General features: G+C 42.9%; 1 protein-coding gene across 2 annotated transcripts in view; it reads left to right on the top strand.

The window, feature by feature from the left end:
* Positions 1-18836, top strand: part of HS3ST3B1 (heparan sulfate-glucosamine 3-sulfotransferase 3B1) — a 57796-nt gene extending 38960 nt beyond the window's left edge. Inside the window, exons 2-3 of one of the 2 annotated variants that reach the window (XR_008375599.1) lie at positions 2095-5363; positions 18809-18836. Coding sequence is in view for 1 of the 2 variants with exons in the window: in XM_053570014.1 (XP_053425989.1) it covers positions 2095-2713 (619 nt within the window). In the remaining variant the exon portion in view is untranslated. Of the gene's footprint in view, positions 1-2094; positions 6058-18808 lie in introns of those variants that run through there. The other variant, XM_053570014.1, reaches the window with a different exon arrangement.
* Positions 18837-20238: the final 1402 nt, after the last annotated feature.

The raw sequence follows: 20238 nt of genomic DNA, 5'->3' as shown, positions 1-20238 counted from the left end.
TTTCTGTGCCTGGCTTATTTCACTTAACATAACGTTCCCCAATTCCATTCATGTTATGAGCAACTGATTTCCTTCACTTTAAAGGCAGTTTAAAAACAGCCACTGGGTATATACACCACATTAAAGCAATCTCTTCATCCATTAATACACACTTAGGTTACTTCTATGTCTTGGCTAACATGTATACTGCTGAAATGAACGCAGGAGTGCAGATATTGCTTTGACATACCGATTTTAGTTCCTTTGGCTATATACCCAATAGTGAGATTGCTAGAGCTAACCTTATTTAATTTTCAATAACAACTCTATAAAGTAGGTATAATTATTTTCACTTCACATATTGGTATTGGGATAATAAAGTTCAGAGAGATTAAGTAACTTGCCTCTTGGTTACAGAGCCAACCGGATGTAGAGAAAGACTCAGATGTAGGCCCATTACACAAAAAGCCCATACTCTGCTTTTTGGTTTTTTGGTTGTTTTTTTTTTTAGAGACAGGGTCTTGCTCTGTCACCCAGGCTAGAATGGAGTGGCATCAGCATAGCTCACAGCTACCTCAAACTCCTGGACTCAAGAGATCCTCCTGCCTCAGCCTCCCTAATACCTGGGACTGCAGGCACCCAACACCACGCCTGGCTGTTTTTTCTATTTTCAAGAGAAACAGTCTTGCTCTTCCTTAAGCTTGTTTTGAACTCCTGAGCTCAAGTGATTCCCCCTGCCTCTGCCTCCTGGAGTGTTGGGATTACAGGCGTGAGCTGCTGTGCTGAGCCAGAGCCCTTACTGTCTCTGCCTTCATTGAAAGTCTCAAGTCCCAGGAGGACGTCTGACCCAACACTCCTCTTTGTCTCCATCCTTCCCTTTCCCATCTTCTGAGGTGTCACAGAACATTAACCTGTAGGCATTTCCTTTTGCTCAGGCACCTGTTTTTACGTCCTGCTTCTCCCTAATAGGGACAGTCCTCCCTCACCCAAGAATTTCATCACTCTCCAAGCCTACCATGTCACCCCTTGCTTGCCTTGGGTAGTGCTGTTTCTTTTTTCTTGAGCAGATTCACTTGAAAATATTCTACAGAGTGAACTCACAGCATCAACAGACCCCTAACCTTTAGGTTCCAGACTCTCCATCCCATGTTTTATAGCAACAATCTCATCACATATCTGTATAACAGAATCTATGTCCTAACAATTAAAATTTGCAACTTGTTTTATAACATTAGCTACAATCATGTGGCTTTGGACTTCATTTCTTATAACCAAGGTCTTTGTGTAATCAGTGTGATGTGATCTGCCCCTCCCCCAACTGCTTTTTGGCAATTATCATGGCCTTTATGTACTGAGGGTTGTAACAGTATTGTATGCTACTTTTGTATGTTAATGTAAGTTAATGCTGTCACAGATTCTTACCATTTTTTTCCTCTAATGGAATCTAAGGTATTTTTGAAAGCTGCTAGAATTGTGTCTTGGGAATTTCCTCGTGGCCTGTTTGTATGAGTTTGTACCTACCTGATTCACCCATTTTTTGGCCGCAGTGTGCTTTGTGGCTTTTTGGAGTGAAGGCTGTGTCGGTGGACACTGTGATAAAGCTGGAACAACCTGGCTGGTCCAGGGAGGTGTTTTTCAATGTGTCCATGGCACATTGGCCTGGGTCTGGTATGTGTGTGAAAGCAGCCTAGGGCCAGGACCCACAGACAGAGAAATCTCTGCGAGCCCCAGGCCTATTTTGTTTTTTAGGAAAACCACATACCAGAGGCCAAAGGCTCTTGTGTGTTGACATCAAATGTGTGGGCCAGTCTGAAAGCTGGAGACCTGAAAAATAAGAGAAAAGGGGCACTCACAAGAGGATCTTAGAGAAAGGTATATCTTGCTCTTTCTGGCTTGTGAAGATGCCTTCATGTTTCAGGCGGAGGGAACGTGTCCTCCAAACTTCAGCTGGGATATCGTTAACGTCCCGTTCAGCTGTAAAATTCTGCTTGTAATTTTACGTGTTTCTGCACTAATAAGAGGGCGCCGGGATTAGAAGCGTTGACCTTGAGACCAAGGTCTGTGTGGCCGCAGAAGCATGCCCTGCTGACCCTTTGGTTTGTTTGCTCTTCCCAGGGACCTGATGCCGAGGACCCTGGAGGGCCAGATCACCATGGAGAAGACGCCCAGTTACTTCGTGACGCGGGAGGCGCCCGCGCGCATCTCGGCCATGTCCAAGGCCACCAAGCTCATCGTGGTGGTGCGGGACCCGGTGACCAGGGCCATCTCGGACTACACGCAGACGCTGTCCAAGCGGCCCGACATCCCCACCTTCGAGAGCCTGACGTTCAAGAACAGGAGCGCGGGCCTGGTGGACACGTCGTGGAGCGCCATCCAGATCGGCATCTACGCCAAGCACCTGGAGCTCTGGCTGCGCCACTTCCCGCTCGGCCAGATGCTCTTCGTGAGCGGCGAGCGGCTCATCAGCGACCCGGCGGGCGAGCTGGGCCGCGTGCAGGACTTCCTGGGCCTCAAGAGGATCATCACGGACAAGCACTTCTACTTCAACAAGACCAAGGGCTTCCCCTGCCTGAAGAAGGCCGAGGGCAGCGGCAAGCCGCACTGCCTGGGCAAGACCAAGGGCCGGACCCACCCGCACATCGACCGCGAGGTGGTGCGGCGGCTGCGCGACTTCTACCGGCCCTTCAACCGCAAGTTCTACCAGATGACCGGGCTCGACTTCGGCTGGGAGTGAACAGACCTGGGCTGTGTAATTTCCCATGTGGCTTATATATTGAGAGAGATTATATGTATGTAAAATGTACAGAAATCTATTTTATAATAATTTATTTTTAATTCATAAGCAATTAATTCACTAAGCTGCCTGGCCACACTCTTTAGGGAGTTAGAGTCATAATCTATTAACATTCCAAAGTGTTGTTGAACTCTTAATATTTTGTTCTGTTTTTCACAATTGATGGTGCTTCTGTCCCCCCCCCCCCTCGCCTATTATATTTAAAAAGAAGAAAAGCACAACTTGAGATTGTGGTTGTTACGGGTATTCAGCCTTCAGTGGCCACCTGAGTTCTCCGCTGGCTGCCTCCTTGCCTCTTGGGTCTCAGATTCCAGCGACCTGTCTTCCTGCCCCGTGCACCTCAGGGCAGCACTGAGCTGCCCGCTGCTGTGTTCTGAAGGCCAGACCTCACCAAGCAGCTTCCTCAGAGGATAGGAGGGTTTCATCCACACCTCCACTCAGCATGTAGGAGAATCACTCACTTCCTTTTCGGTTGCAGTGCCAGGGTGCATTTACTTTAGCTTTTGATTTTGAAAGATGGCCCAGCATCTTCTTCTGCCCCATTCCCCACTTCATTAACCAACTTAAAGTGTATGCAAATGTCAGCGTCCTCTTTTCCAGGTCATGCGTGTGACTCTTGGGTGCTGCTTTAGAAATAAAAGTGATTTCTTCTAATTTGCATGAGAGGGCCCACACTTTGTTCTCCAGGCAGACAGTTCTGCTTTGACACACCAAAGAATCCAGTGGGCTGGAACCAAGGACGCTGGGTGATACGACTTAAGGAATCAGATGTGTCCCTTACCCTCAGCGTCTTCCAAGGTGCTGCTAGGTAGAGGGTCAGCCAATGCTAGGCCATGGGCCCTGAGCCTCCACAGGAGAAAAGACAAAAGACCCAAGAATGACAGGCAGCCTGACATGGGAAGGGAATCCCTGCTCCTCCCACTTGATGTCTCCTTGGAGCTCCTAGCTTATCTCACAATGACGTTGCAGAGTGACAGCATGGTCTGTAGTCAATGGCCAAATGACAAGAACCAAGACTGGGGCTTGTAAAGACAGGTTGAGGAAGCTGGCCCCCTGCTACCTGTAAACACTTGAACCTGACACTTGTATAGCTGTCCCTTGTTTTAGCTAGGTCTTGACCAAAGGGTTGCCAGCATTGTCACTGCTGTTCAGAATGCTCTTCACTTGACGTTTCTGGTCAGAGAGAGCTACTGGGCATGATGACTTAGACAGTTGGGTAACCATATAGATTTATGGGGACAGCTGGCTAAACATACAGCAATATCACATATGATATATTCAGATTATCCTCAGCTTTACAAAACAGAATGCTTCTACCAGAAAAGAATTGTTATTTGAGTTATTCCTTCATCAAGGAATATGTGGGAAGAGATACATATTAACAAAATGGTTAAGATGTCATATTTACAAAGAGTACTTTTGTGTTTTGTATGAGATAACTTTCCTGATAGTATAAGAAAACTTGTCTGGAAAGAGGAAAAGATAATTCATCTTTAGAAACTGATCAAAGATACTACTGGTCTTTAAGTAGTATCTCAATAATCTAGTTTATATTTGCCCACAAGTTTTAACCCAGATCTGGCTACTGTGCAAAGGTATGATTGTGTAGGTTCCTTTTTGGAGGAAGATGGTTAGGGGCTGTATGCATTCCTCAAATGCTAAATCCATTGCATAGCTTTCTGATTGTGTCTAGACAATGATGTGGAGCCTGCACTTAGGAGAACACCTTAAACCTAGTTGGCGTGGTTCTCTTGGATGTGAAAAACACCGGCCAAGGGTGCTGACTGGTTGTGCGTTGTTTTGTTTATTTGAAATTAAACTGAGATCTCCTCTTTTCAGTTACAGCATACTATATGGCTTGGAATAGAAGGTGATATCCAAGCCTTTCATGGAGAATTACCCTGTCAGCTCTCTGGCCATCCCTGTGGTCTGATGTGGCTCAGGATGCAGGAGGAGGGTTCAGAGAAGGGGCTGCAACAAAGCCAGAGAAAGTACGCATGAGCCTTCCCAGGCAGGTCCCTGCCCTCTTCCCAAGCTGGACACTTTTAGATTGTTTATTCCCTGCCTTAAAATAAATCTGAAACAGGAAATTTTCAGATAGAAGGAGGGTCATTTAGTCATCAACAATGAAGTAGGTCAAAATCCTATTCTGGGTCAAATTCTTGAATTCAAACACATTTCCACAATTAGCGTTGATGGAGCATAGCAAGTTTTTCTATATAAGACAAATAAATCAAAACATCTTCCTGGGGGTCTGATAGCTTATAGCCCCCAACTGATCCAGGTTACACCCCAGCCTGTGGGAGTTACTACAGAACCAGTGTGTCTTCCTTCTGGAGAGGGCGGGCCACAGGGAAAATGAAGCCTTGAATTTCTTCCTGTTCTAGCAATCTCCAAGGCCACCACACTTAGCTTTTTAGCTGCTAGAAGACAAACACCCTTTCATGTTCCGGCACTTTGTCCCAGCATGTTTTGGGTTTCTTCTAATTTGAGGGAAAAGCTTTGGTATTTGTTGCAGTACTTTATTTCTCTGTTGTTTTTTTTTTTCTTTTCTCATTTGAAAACAAACAAAAAAGGTTAACAAAAATGAGTTTTTTTTTTTTTTTTTTTTTTTTGCAGTTTTTGGCCAGGGCTGGGTTTGAACCCACCCGTATATGGTCAAAGCCTTACTCCTTTGACCTACAGGCGCCGCCTGAGAGATTTTTATTGTTCCTATCTTTCCTGTGCTTTTTTTGCAGTGTTTGTGCAGTAGTCTGTTAACTTATAAGTGGTATCTGGTATCATGACTTCATAATAGGATGATGGAGGAGGAGAAATTGGGATTCTCTTTTGAGCGACAGATACATTAGAGACCTTTGGAGGAGCACCATTTCAAATGCTGTCAGGGTATTTTTATAAGAAAGGAAAAAGGACTGTTCCGATAAACTACAAACGGTACGTATCTAAGATGCTGACACAGAAGTTAATGTCATTATTCTATTTGGTTTATCAGAAAGGACAGTCAATAAAACTTAAAGGTGTGGTTAGACTTTTTTTCACTTTTATAACATTAATTTATGACTGAGTTTTGTTCAGCCCCGTACTCTAAAATACTGTGCAAATTCTAGCAGTATGTCTTCTATAACCTGGATGTTAGAATAGCCAATATGTACAAAACATTTTAAATCAAGTATTTTGTCCTATGTATAACACAAATTAATTTTACACAGAGAAAGATGTTTCTAGGAAAATGAAATTCTGGTAATTCATACTATTTCTTTGTATGAACAAATAAAATATATTTTTACCAACTTGTGGGAACTTTTATGTCTTTTCAAATACGACAGATGGACAGGATAGCAATATTTTATTCAATAACTAACAGCATGTGCGCGTGCGCACACACACACACACACAAAATCTTTCTGATTTTAAAGGGTCAAATCCAGAATCCAATTAATCCACAAATACTGGGGGTGGATTTTTGTAAATGACTCCTGAAGATTGGTGGGTGAGAGAGGCTCGTGTGCCCCGAGGAGCTCCCCACCCCCAGTGCTCTCCATTACACAGGATCCCAAGAAGTCCACAGACACTACCTGCTGCTGCCTGCCAGTGCCACAGGGTTAGACCAGGATGGGCACATGCGGGCAGCTACATGTCACCAGCATGTGCAACGTGAGCAGAGCACCTATGGCTGGGTGGATTTGGATAATAGTAGCCTTCCATTCTCACATTTACAGAGTGTTGTATAGAGATCTTTATCTGTAAGCCAGAGGCAGAAAGGGCTTAGATAAGACAGTATTTCTGTATCTTTAGTCTGTCTCAATCTACCTTCTGTTTTCTTTAGACCTAGCACACCATCTGTACGGTTAGTATTTCCTACTTTTTTTTTTTTTTTATTGTTAGGGATTCATTGAGGGTAAAAAGAACCAGGTTACACTGACTGCATTTGTTAGGTAAGCTGTGTCCCATTCCCAAGAGGTGTATTGCACCCCATGACCCCTCACCCCCTTCCTCCTTCCCTCTCCCTGCACCCCACTTGCTCCCCCTCCACCGAATACTAGGTCATCAATTGTCCTTATATCAGAATTGAGTACATAGGATTCTTGCCTCTCCATTCTTGTGATGCTTTACTAATAATGTGTTCCACTTCCATCCAGGTTAATACAAAAGATGTAAAGTCTCCATATTTTTTAATGGCTGAATAGTATTCCATGGTATACACATACCACAGCTTGGTAATCCATTCCTGGGTTGGTGGGTGTTTAGGCCGTTTCCACATTTTGCGATTGTAAATTAAGCTGCGATAAAGAGTCTAGTGCAAATATCCTTAGGATAAAAGGATTTTTTTTTTTTTTTCTGGGCAGATGCCCAGTGATGGGATTGCAGGATCAAATGGGAGGTCTAGTTTGAGTTTTTTTTTAGGATTCTCCATCCTTCCTTCCAAAAAGGATGTTTTCCTCTGGACCATGCTTTTCACCAATATCGTTGAAAACCATCACCCCTTATAACTCTGCACGTCCTGTAAGGGAAACCCTTGCATAGTTGCTCTTGCAGCATTTTCCATAGTGCCAAGACTGACTGGCTCCCTTCCTTCAGCTTGACCCTCTTTTATCAGATGGTCCCCAAGGTATCATCTATAATGTGTTCTTGGAACTGCCAGAAAGGGGAACAACTGATTTATCTTTCATAAGGGATTTTCAAAAGAGAGTTAAAACCTTTAAATCCCTAATATCATTTTACCTTCTAGATTAAAACTTCAACAATATATTCCCAGCATCTTGTATATGATCAATAATTATTTCTTCTTATCCTTCACAACTGAACAAACATAGCTGGATGCCTAATGCCTGGGGGATTAACCCTGGCCACCTGGCTGTTTTGCTCTCAATTGCAATAAGCTTCTCTAAAACCTATAGTTCTTATCATAGGCATTAGTTTCATTTTTTCTTATTATGATGTGCAAAAAATGATAAAATAGTCCTATTATTGCACAAAGTTGTTGATAGTAACTTATCTGTGGGCTTACGGCCAGCTTCTTCATTTGAGAGGTTGGGATTTGTTTGTTCCTATCCAATTCTCTCTCTCTCTCTCTCTCTCTCTCTCTCTTTTTTTTTTTTGGAACTAACAGTGGCTTAAAGACCTTGATGTATAGTGTTTCCTGAGATACACAAATATAAGGAATTGAAGATTCTCCTTTGGACTTGCCTTTGTACCCATGAGAAGGTGCTGGAGGCTCCTTTGTCTCCTCCCTTCTGGCCCTCAGTGCTGCCTGCTCCAGTGCCTCTCTTGTCCTTGCTTGTTAAGAAATCCTAACCCCCAAATATCCAGGCCTTGCATGATTTCTCTTTCAATATGTTCAACAGGAACAGAGAGGGCATCAATCCTTCTTTGGAAGCAGTGACCATCAGGAAGCCTCTGGAGCTTCTGGGGAAGGGAGACATAAGATAAGAGGGCTGTTTAGAGAAGTGTACTATGAACATAATATTCCCTACAAACAAACAGGAGCAAGAGGCTAGAGGCAGAGGTCAGTTCATTCATTTGCTATTATTTACTGAGCACCTGCTCAGGACACAACCCTAAATAAGGCATGCTTCCTGCTTTAAGGAGTTTGCATTCCTTGGGGGCATTGAAGCACAAGGGAAAGTGCCACTGGAAGGCAATGTGACAAGGGCCATCTCATGGAGGGGGAGGGTCAAGAGATAGTCATACCTACAAATCTGGCAGGACATAACCAGGCGATGGGATGATGGAGGGAGGGATGACAGAGGCAGAGAGAGAACAGCAAGTGCCAAGATCTAGATGTGCACAAGTTGGGTCTATGGGGGCTGCAGGCCATTCCCTGGGGACACATCTGGAGTGTACAGGCATGAGGATGGCTCAGGAGTAAACAGAAGATTGTATTGCAAGTTGTATCTGGACAAGTTCAGAGCTATCCAACTGCTTTTGACCTCCTGACTCGTCTCTCCAATTACCCATCTGATATCTCTATTTGGATGTCTCCAAAAGCATCTCAAACATAAACATGCCCCCAATTGAACTCTTGGTTTTCCCTCCTAAATCTTCTGGACTACTTTCTCCTGCTCGAGAGTCCTCCAGCTAGAAACCTGGGAGTCATCTTGACCGCTCTTTCTCTCACCTTCCTCACATCCAGTCAACTGCTAGGTCCTGCCAAGACAACTTCCAAAAAATTTCCCAAATCCATTCAATTTTCTCTGTCCCCTCTGACACTGTCACCTGGCACAAGCTACTTCCCTGTGTGATGGGCCACTATGGACCCTTCCTCCAGGCCTTCCATGATGTCCTCCTGCTCCCTCCAACCCAGACTTCTCACTGCAGATGGAGGTATCTCTTAAAAACTCAAGTGATTCATGGTGCATTCCTTCTGTTAAAAACTCTTAAATAGTCTCTTGTTATATTTTAGGTAAATCACAACTCCTTAATTTGCCTTAGATGTCTCCACTGAGCCTCACTGTATACCCAGTCCTCAAGCCACACTGTCTTCTTTCACCTCCTAGAAAGAGCCAGGTTCTCCTGATGGGTGCCATTTCTCTCAAGTCTTTGCCTGGCCAACTTGTACTCTTCTCTCAGAACTTGCCACCTTCTCTCCCCCTGACCATGACTTCTCAGTCCCCATGGTAGACTGTGACCCTAATTAACCATGCCTCATGGTACCCACAACCTTGGGTAACCCTCTCCCACACTGACCTAGTTGTGGGCTTGTGATGACTTTAGCCAACAAGAGAATACAAGAGAAATGTGACTGTCTCCATCCCTGGATGTGCTTTTAATTGGCCTGGCCACTTTTGCTTCCTCATCTTGGAATGCTTACTTTTGGGATACTCCCTTTTGGAATCTAGAGCCTATGCTATGAGAAGCTCAAGCCACTTGGAGAAACTACATGTAAGCATTTTGGTCAACAGTCTCAGCTGAGCTCTCAGCAGACAGCCAGTATTAACTGCCACCATGATAGTTGGCCCTCTTGGGTATTCCAGTCTAGTTGAGCCTTCAGGTGATTTCAGCTTCTGTCTACATCACATGGAACAGAAGAACCAGCCAGCTGAGCCCAGGCAACCACCAAAATTGAGAGAGATCTTAACTGATTTTTCTCTTAAGCCAATTAAGTTATGGGGTGGTTTGACAGTCTAGTAATAAATAATTGGAATGCTCTCCAATTTAAATTAACTTCTACTATTTTTTTTTTTTTTTTTTTGTAGAGACAGAGTTTCACTTTATGGCCCTAGGTAGAGTGCCGTGGCCTCACACAGCTCACAGCAACCTCGAACTCCTGGGCTAAATTAACTTCTACTATTTCTTTAGCTCAAGTAACACAATCCCCTTTCTTCACAGCACTTGACACAATTTATAGTGGCATAACTCTGTATGTGTTTGTGTGTTTACTTATTATCTTTCTTTAGCACTGGTCTGCCATCTCCATGACAGACAAGACCACAGCTTCTTATTCATTGGGAAAGTATTTTCAGTGGCACCTTAGAAGTGCTTAATTATCTGTTGAATGAAAGAATCAGGGGTTTAGATTATATCCTGAGGGCAAGGGGATAAGAGTTTTAAAAAGATGAGTGACAAAATAGTTTTACAAGGGGAAAAAAAGTTTAAAAGTTACATTTTACTGAGGGCAGAATACTTCTAAGAAGTTTCTTATGGTTAAGAAGCAATAAGAACATTGCGTTTTGGAAAGAGAAGGCTTTGAGTTTAGTATGGGTGAGAGAGGATGAGACAAAGAGAGGTTAAAAGTGTACTGAAAAATAATGTGAAGGGTGGCTTCCTTCAGCAGAGAAAAAATAAGTTAAGGGATTTTGATCTTGAGATGGACTCTGGAGATAAGCATTTAAGGACACAGAGACCTACAGGAAAAAGACATGGAGAAAAACTTGTTTCTTGAGAATGCTCTTCAGGGATCTGGAAAGACAGAATAGGTCTCATAGGGAGGAGATGGAAAGATATTTTGTGATGGAGGAAGGGGTGATTAGTTCCTTTGTGTATCAGTTTCCTGTGGCTGCCACGACAATGTTTCACAAACTGGGTGTCTTAAAACAACAGAAATTTACTGACTCACAATTATGGAGGCCAGACATCTGAAACCAGAGTGTTGGCAGGAACGTGCTGTCTCCAGCTCTTTTAGTCCAGCATCTTTCCTCACCTCTTCCATCTTCTGGTAGCCCGAGGCATTTCTTTGCTAATGGCAGCAAAACCCCAATCTCTTCCTCTATCTTCATGGCTGTTTCCCTCCACATCTGTGTCTGTGCCTTCACAAGGCATTCTCCTCCCTGTGTCTGTGTATGAACTCTCTTCTTTTTATAAAGACACCAGTCACATTAGACACCTAATCACCCCTCTGAACTTGATTACATCTGCAAAGGTCCTATTTCCAAATAAGGTCACACTCACGAGTACTGGGGTTTAGCTCTTCAAAGTATTTTTTGGGGGAAACAATTCGACCAATAACAGCTTGTTATCCAATTTAAATTGCTATTGGGAGTTGCTCTAATTCCCCTCCAACATGCAACTCCCAAAGCTTTTCTTAACCGCTTCAGGCTTTGTGAACCTTCTCAGTAGAATATTGCAGACCTCAGCTCTTCCCTAGAGGAATGAAGGGAAGATTTGGAGAACTGTATAACAGAGGGAAGTGATCCACCACAGTGGACCCCAGGAAATGTGAGCCTCCCAAGGAAAAAGTAAGGGCTTCCTGTCATTTGGTTCTTGTTATTTTGTTTGGCTTTGAAAGAAAAGCGTGAACTGGGAAGGCTGTGGAACTTGGGAAAAACCCAAGTCACCATAAGATTAGCACTTTGGAAAGATGATGCCGGCTGCTGGAGAGAGTAGAGTGGAAGGTTTAGGAGTAGAGGCAACGGGATCTGTTAGAGGCTGTGGCAGGGACTCAGGTAGGAAATGAAGGTAGCCAGAATCACAGTGGTGGGTTGGAAAGTGAGGGAAGTTTGCAGGTTTGGGAACCATTGAGCACAAACTGAAGGAATTTAGGGGGTGAGGAGACAGCAAGAAGGACTAACACATTCATGGCTTCAATATCTGGGAGGAGAGCAGTGCTAAAGCTTTGATGGGAAACAATAAGGAGGAGCCCATTTTGCAGTAATGCAGACATCAAGGATGAGCACTCAGGTGGGGTGGTGGCTGGGGAGGGCTCTGACTTGCTGACTCACCCCTGCTTTTCCAGTTGTTTTGCTTACCCCAAATGTCCCAATATGGGCATTGTCGGACTGCATGAGCTCCTCATGTGTGTGGGAACCCAGAAAATCAAGTTGAAATGTTAGAAGTCAAGAGAAAATGTTAGCTGAACTGGGGACTCTGGAAAGAAAACAGTATTATTTTATTGAATTTTTAAAATAATTATTTATATTCTTGACATCATGTCAGTTGAGGTTTTTTTCTCTTTAATGATTGATTAAACATTGATAATTTGCTCAATAGTTGCAGAACATTCTCACTTTAAGTGTTTAAGCGTATGATTTTCAAACTCTCTAAATGGGAGTTCTCTCCATCCATTTGGGTCTTTGCTTTTTGCCTGAATAGACAACTACTTATATCTTACTGGGGGTCTGACCTTTGGCTCTATGAGACCAGGAGAATGGGAATCTGTGAGACTGGGACTTGTACAAATTTTAAGAAGAGGATCCCCTTTTTGCCTGTTTCCACTACTTGAAAATTCTTACATCTTTTGCCCACAGGCTCAGCCCCATTCTATGCCAGGTTTGAAACTCTGCACCACCATTTTCTAGCTCTGTTGCCTTGGGAAATTACTAAACCTCAAGATTTCTTAATAGCAGACTGGAGTCCATGATACTGGTCTAGCAGGTTTAAAAGGATTAAAAGAGATTTCACTTATACAACACTTACCATACCATGTGGCACACAGGTAATATTTGCTAGTCATCATTTTCCTTCACTCACCCCTCCTGAGTTAATTTGGATCAGGGTGGGATGAATGTCTAAAGACTCAGGTTCATTATGGTAATACCTAAAACCAGTCTCATTTCTATAAAGGGGGGGGTGTGTGTGGTCATCCAAGGTAAGTCCTTCAAACCCTGACAGGTTTGAGGATATAAGTCTTCCAAACCCTGAGAGCCCCTCCTGCCCTTGTCCCATGGACTAAGACTACATGAATGGGATTCTGCCTCAGTTTACCTGTGTTAGGAATTTCCCATTTCCTCTGGAATTAGAGATTTCCTGGACCCCAATCTGTTTGGGTTCCTAACGCCCTGGGAAGCTCTTACACAGAGCTCTGAAGCCCCAGGTTTGAACCCATCTCTGAGCAGCCAGGCAGTGCCTCACTGTCCTCACCTGCTGCCTGACAGCTTTATGCACCCTTAGCCATCTGGCCTCCATGTGGTTCCTCTCTTGGGGACTCACCCCCCATGAGAGTTGGGGATACCCTGCCCTGGGTACCATGGAGCCTGCTCTCAACTTAGTGGGTTTCCCCATATCCCTTTCCCACACCCCTTAACCTCTCTCCCTCCTGCTCTCCCCTCCCACCACCGAGGGGACGGTGGGGACATTGTGGGCAGGAAGGTGGCACAGTCCCGAGGTGTGAAGAGATGACACCAATCTGTGCCTGTGAAAGTGGGACAATAGCTGTGAAATCTGATGTCCAGAGCAAAGTGACTAATGTGAGTCAGTGACCGAATCCCCTTAACCCTGGAAAGAAAACTCTGGCAGTCAGTCTTAGTCAGTCTTCCCTTACTGTGCCCTTACTGCAATTCCACTTGCTTCACCAGCCCTCACCCCCTCCCCTTTCTCCAGCCTGTTCCTTCTCCTTTATGGTACAGCCCAAATTCTATTCCCTTTCTGAATTTGTTTTTGAAGTTTCAAGTACACATACCGTCATCTCCTTTTTTTGAACATCAGCTGCCAATTGTCCCTATTCAGAAATAGGTTGTCACTCTTCAGCATTTTGATATTGTATTAATCAGAGTTCTCCAGAGAAACAGAACCTCCAGGATATAGATAGATACACAGAAAAAGATTTATTATAAGGGGTCGGCTTGTGCAAGAATGGAGGCTGAAAAGTCCCCTGAGCTGCCTGGTGTAAGACAATGCAGGCCGGGAAAAGCCATTGATGTGGTTCCGGTCTAAACCTGAAGGGCTGGGAACCAGGGGAGACAGTAACGTAAGTCCCAATCTGAGTCCAGAGGCTCAAGAACCAAGAGGATCAATGTCCAACGACCGGGAAGATTATGTCCTCTCCCTTTTTGTTCTACTTCAGTCCTCAACAGACTGAATGATGCCCACTGCTTTGGTGAAGGCAAATCTTCACTCAGTCTACTCACACATCAGTATCTTCCAGAAACACCCTCGTAGGCACACCCAGGAATAATGTTTGATGAGCTTTCTGGGCATCGCATGGCCCAGTTAAGTTGACACATAAATTTAAGCAGCACAGCAACACAGTACAATTGTCTATCCTCTTATCATATCCATTACTCCAATCTCTCAGAAAATTTCACCTTCCAAGGGATTTTACAGGTATCCCTGGCTCTTGGTCTGGCAAGACCCACATCATGTCCACTTGAAGAGCCTTCTTTGAGCCTCTCTGCCCTGAGTCCATCTTGCTACAATGCACCATCCAGAGTGCAAGTGAATATTTCCAATTTGCTGTCAAAAATATTCTTTGGTGCCCCCCTCCCCATTTGCAGGAATTAATCTACATTCTTTGTCATGTGATATCACACAAGGTTTGTTCTGACCTGGCCCCTGCTTTTCTCTTCCCTTCTTCATCCATCACCACCTCTGTCTGCTTATATTGTATGTTCTGGTTGTACTGAATATTTTTTGATTCTCAGAATATGTGTATAGCAGGTATCTCTTGCCCTTGCGTGAACAATTCCTTCCTTCTGAAATTATTTCCCACATGGACTTTCATTCCCTATTTACTTCTGCTTTTTTCTTTTCTTTTATTTTTTTGAGACACAGTCTCAAGCTGTCACCCTTGGTAGAGTGTAGTGGCATCGCAGCTCACAGCAACCTCAAACTCCTGGGCTTAAGTGATTCTTGTGCCTCAGCCTCTCAAGTAGTTGGGACTATAGGCACCTGCCACAATACCCAGCTATTTGTTGGTTGTAGTTGTCATTGTTGTTTGGCAGGCCCAGGCCATATTCGAACCTGCCAGTTCCAGTGTATGTGGCTGGCACCCTAGAGGCTGAGCTATAGGAGCTGAGCCTTCTGCTTCTTTTTCTACATTTTAAAATTTGTGAAATGTACATATAGACAAATGCATGAGGCATCAACAGGTGATTTAACAACAGCCAAGTTTATACCAACCCAAGGGAAAATAGATTACCACCAGCACTCAGAAGCCCTCTGCTCAACCCTCTCTGATGATCACCCAACCACACCATTATCTTAATGATCATGAAAATTATTTCACAACTGGAGCTTCCCATTATCCTAACAATTGTGATATTATTTCACGGCTTACTTGAGTTTTGCTGCTATGAATATGGGTGCCCAAATACTAAGGACTAATTCCACCTATTTCTCAGCTTCCTGTGAAAGCAATCACATTCTTTGGTGTGTGCTTTCCCAGCATTTTGCTTGTGAGAGTCGTCATGCAGTGTCTGTACCTGGTGTTACTTCCTGTCCTTTCTGGCGTGGTTTTTCATTTCATGAGTAGACCATATGCGATTGATCCACGTCACTGTTCATGGACAGTTGGGGCTTTTCAGTCAATTTATTACTCTTCCTACTGTTTATTAGCCACTAAGCATGTCATTTACTGTTCATCTTCCCCCAGTTGAATATAAATTGCATGTCTGCAAAGACTCTGTTTTATTTAATACTAAGTCCCCAGAAGCCACACAGTGACTAGACAATTGTAGGCACACAAAATGTGTTGAATGTATGGATATTTACTTGACAAGCTCTTCCTGATCCTTTGAGATGCTCCTCAAACGTTTCCTTGTCTATGAGTTCTTACTCAACTTTTCCCTGCAAACTTTCAACAACAGCAGCAATAATTATAACAACGGTGGTGGTTACCTGTTTCCTCTGCATTTGGCAGTGTGCTAAACACATGGGTCATCTCATTTAATCCTCCATAACTCATGAAATAAGCAGTTTTATTATCCTCATTCTGCTGAAGCAGATAGCATAGCTTAGGAAAAGCTAAGTCCCTGCCTAAGCTACACAGAAGAGCAGGATTCAAACCTGTGACTGATTGCCCACCCAGATTCTTACTTCCAATGACACCCAACAACTCCCACGTTATGTCTGTAGTTTTCCCACCACCCCCGGTTTTTGACATTAAAAACAAAAATAGATTGCCAATGTTAAAGAAATTGGAGATTTGTTCACAGGGCTGTTGTAAGAAGCCTTATCACCATGTTACAGATAGACTGAAATCTCAGAGAGGTAAAGTAAATATCTAAAGTAGTTATGTCATTTCCAGGTACATAGAGCCAGGGCTTAGACTCAGTCTGACTCTGAAGTCAGAGTCCTTTCTATAATATTCTACCTCAAAATTTAAAACAAATATGAACATGAATAGTATATCCCTGGGGCCAGAGCCTGGTCCTCAAGCACCTTTGTCCTTCACTCTTCCTCTGCCCTTCTCTCCCCTCTCCCATGGCCTGTGAGCTGGGCCACTACTTGGGAGTTCTACTACAGATTATGAAATCCGTCATGGGCCATTAATGTCCTTTTTTTGCCTGCTGTTCTATGAATGAGCTGGACTGTGTTGTTTTAGAGACAGATCTCTGAAAAAATAAACTTTGACCTTAAGAGTTTGTAAAATTCCATTCTCTACCATCTTGGTCATTTCTATTCGTGAAGTTGGTGAAATAACATTTCAAAATGTTGTCAAAAAATTGGCCTGGATATGCCATGACTGATGAAGGTCCTGACAGCTCTAGTACTTAGCTGGTAATTAATGAATCCAAAGCTTTAAAACTTAACCAAGAAAGTTTTTGAAGTACTACTATTTCCACCTAATTAAGGACTATCACACCATTATGATTTATTTACAGCTATCATTCAAATACAGAGTAGGAATATCCATGTTAAAAAACTTCTTAATGATTTTTATGCATTAACTCAATCAAGAGGCTCTCTAAAAATAATATCTTTCTAAACTTCAGACATGAAACTATAAAAATACTAGAGGAGAGTGCAGGGAAAACCCTTGAAGAAATCGGGATGGGCGAGTATTTTATGCGGAGGACCCCCGGGGCAATTGAAGCAGCTTCAAAAATATACTACTGGGACTTGATCAAACTAAAAAGCTTCAGCACAGCCAAGAACACAGTAAGTAAAGCAAGCAAACAGCCCTCAGAATGGGAGAAGATATTTTCAGGTTATGTCTCCGACAAAGGTTTAATAACCAGAATCCACAGAGAACTCAAACGCATTACCAAGAATAGAACAAGGGATCCCATCGCAGGCTGGGCAAGGGATTTGAAGAGAAACTTCTCTGAAGAAGACAGGCCCACGGCCTTCAAACATATGAAAAAATGCTCATCATCTTTAATCATCAGAGAAATGCAAATCAAAACTACTTTGAGATACCATCTAACTCCAGTGAGACTAGCCTAGTCACAAAATCCCAAGACCAGAGATGTTGGCGCGGATGTGGAGAAAAGGGAACACTTCTGCACTGCTGGTGGGAATGCAAATTAATACATTCCTTTTGGAAAGAGATATGGAGAACACTCAGAGATCTAAAAATAGATCTGCCATTCAATCCTGTAATCCCTCTACTGGGCATATACCCAGAAGACCAAAAATCACATCATAACAAAGATATCTGTACCAGAATGTTTATTGCAGCCCAATTCATAATTGCTAAGTCATGGAAGAAGCCCAAGTGCCCATCGATCCATGAATGGATTTTTTTTTTTTTTTTTTTTTTTTTGTAGAGACAGAGTCTCACTGTACCGCCCTGGGGTAGAGTGCCGTGGCGTCACACAGCTCACAGCAACCTCCAACTCCTGGGCTGAAGCGATTCTCTTGCCTCAGCCTCCGGAGTAGCTGGGACTACAGGCGCCCGCCACAACGCCCCGCTATCTTTTGGTTGCAGTTCGGCCGGGGCTGGGTTTGAACCCGCCACCCTCGGCATATGGGGCCAGCTCCCTACTCACTGAGCCACAGGCGCCGCCCGATCCATGAATGGATTAATAAATTATGGTATATGTATACCATAGAATATTATGTAGCCTTAAAGAAAGATGGAGACTTTACCTCTTTCATGTTTGCATGGATGGAGCTGGAACATATTCTTCTTAGTAAAGTATCTCAAGAATGGAAGAAAAAGTATCCAATGTACTCAGCCCTACTATGAAAGTAATTTAAGGTTTTCACATGAAAGCTATAACCCAGTTACAACCTAAGAATAGGGGGAAGGGGGAAAGGGAGGGGAGGGAGGGGGGAGGTGGGCAGAGGGAAGGGGATTGGTGGGATTACACCAGCGGTGCATCTTACAAGGGTACATGTGAAACTTGGTAAACGGTCTGTGAAGCTAGTGAATGATGCCCCATGATCATATGAATGTACACAGCTATGATTTAATAAAAAAAAAGAAAAAAGGTAATATCTTTCCTCTTCTGGATAAAAGAAAAACCTTAATGCCTATTTATTATATAATATTCAGAAATTATATAAAAATATATTGAGAACATACAAATCACTTAAATCCTACCACATGGAAATAATCATGGTGAACACTTCGAGATAATATTTTTCAATTTTTTCTGTGCATAATTTTATGTAAATTTGTAGATATATTTAAAAACTGGATATAAATACACACAGTTTCATATTCTGCTTTATTTACCATTACTTGTGAATCATTACCCTTTGCCAGTAAACATTTGTAGGGAAGATAATTTTTAGTGACTTCCAGGTAGTCCATTTTATGGATTTACCATAATTTGTTTAACCTTTTCCCTTTTATTGGAAATTATGTCTGTTGCTATTTTTTTTACTATGATAAATAATATTTCAATGAAAATTTTGATTTTGATTTCTATTTTGAATTATTTTCTTAGCCCAGATATAAATAGAAATTAGGAGGATGAATACGAACCAAAGGTTGTGTTTTTTTTTTGCAGTTTTTGGCTGGTGCTGAGGCTTGAACCCGCCACCTCCAGCATAGGAGGCCGGCACCCTACTCCTTTGAGCCACAGGCACTGCCCCAAAGGTTGTGATTTTTAGGCAGACTTTAAGTAATTGCTTTCACCCTTTTCTAATGGTAGTTCTTCCTAGTTATATGGGAAAAAATAGTTCTTCCATAGCATCAGGTGAAAAAAGTAGGATAGAAAATTAGATCTTCATTGTTATCTCAATGATTTAAAACACATTAAAATTACGGGAATGACATGTTTTAGTGATTAGCTCTGAGGACTGAATTTTCTTGCGCTTTGTTAGACTTTCAAACTGTTTAGCACTAAGGATCCCTGTGTCTGTGGACAGGCCTTTTGAGTGCATTCCCAGGACATGACTTCATGTGACACCATAGCACACTGTGCTTGTCTCTATACAGGCCCCAGTTTCCCTTATTTTAATTCTTGATTTACTTTTCTGTCTTTTCTGAGTTGGTTATTTTTCTTTAAAATCAAAGTTCTACATGCCAATTAATTTGTCAAGACTTCTGACCCAGACGATGTCCCCTACCGAACTCCTCCTCCTGGTGCTCAGAGACACTCAGTTTCAACTCATTTTGTGGATTGTTTTACATTTTATCCTCTTTAAATTCTTCTGGTGCCAAATTACTCTAAGATGGTGTTTTTCAACCTTTTTTATCTCCTGGCACACTTGAACCTATAGTTAAAATTCCACAAAACACTTAAATTATGTGCTTGAGAAAAAGAGTAAAGAAAGGACTATACTTACCATGCTTTGACCTTCTTTTGGAATAATTTAATTAATGATCTTCAAAAATTTTTGTAGCACACCTAAAATCCTCTCACAGTACACCAGGCTGTCATGAAACACCAGTTGAAAATCACTGCTCTAAGACCTTATTTTATTAGAGTGGGCGCACAATTAGCACTGAAGTCTCAAAGGTTTCCTGACATTATGCACGTCCAAAAAAAAAAAAAGATTCAAGGTAAGTTAAAAACTCAGGTTGGGTACATGGCCAGTGTTACAGCAATTCATGACTGAGAACCATTTCATTTTCAGGCAGCAAGTGTTGGATGGTGCTTCACCATGCTAGAGAGTTTCAAGCACACTGGCTTTTATGATGATTTAATTAATACATTTATTCGGAAATTTTTTCTTTTTCTAACACAGAATCTCACTCTGTCACCCAGGCTAGAGTGCCATGGGGTCATGATAGCTTACAGCAAACCTCAAACTCCTCGGGCTCAAGCAATCTTCCTACCTCAGCCTCCCAAGTAGCTAGGACTATAAATGCCTGTCACCACACTTGGCTAATTTTTCTATTTAGTAGAGATGGGGTCTTGCTCTTGCTCAGGCTGGTCTCCAACTCCTGAGCTCAAGCTATTCTCTTGCCTCTG

Source organism: Nycticebus coucang, chromosome 18, assembly GCF_027406575.1.
Source record: "Nycticebus coucang isolate mNycCou1 chromosome 18, mNycCou1.pri, whole genome shotgun sequence".
NCBI lineage: Eukaryota > Metazoa > Chordata > Mammalia > Primates > Lorisidae > Nycticebus > Nycticebus coucang.
Note: the sequence above shows the minus strand (reverse complement) of the source record. Positions and strands in the feature narration are given on the sequence as shown.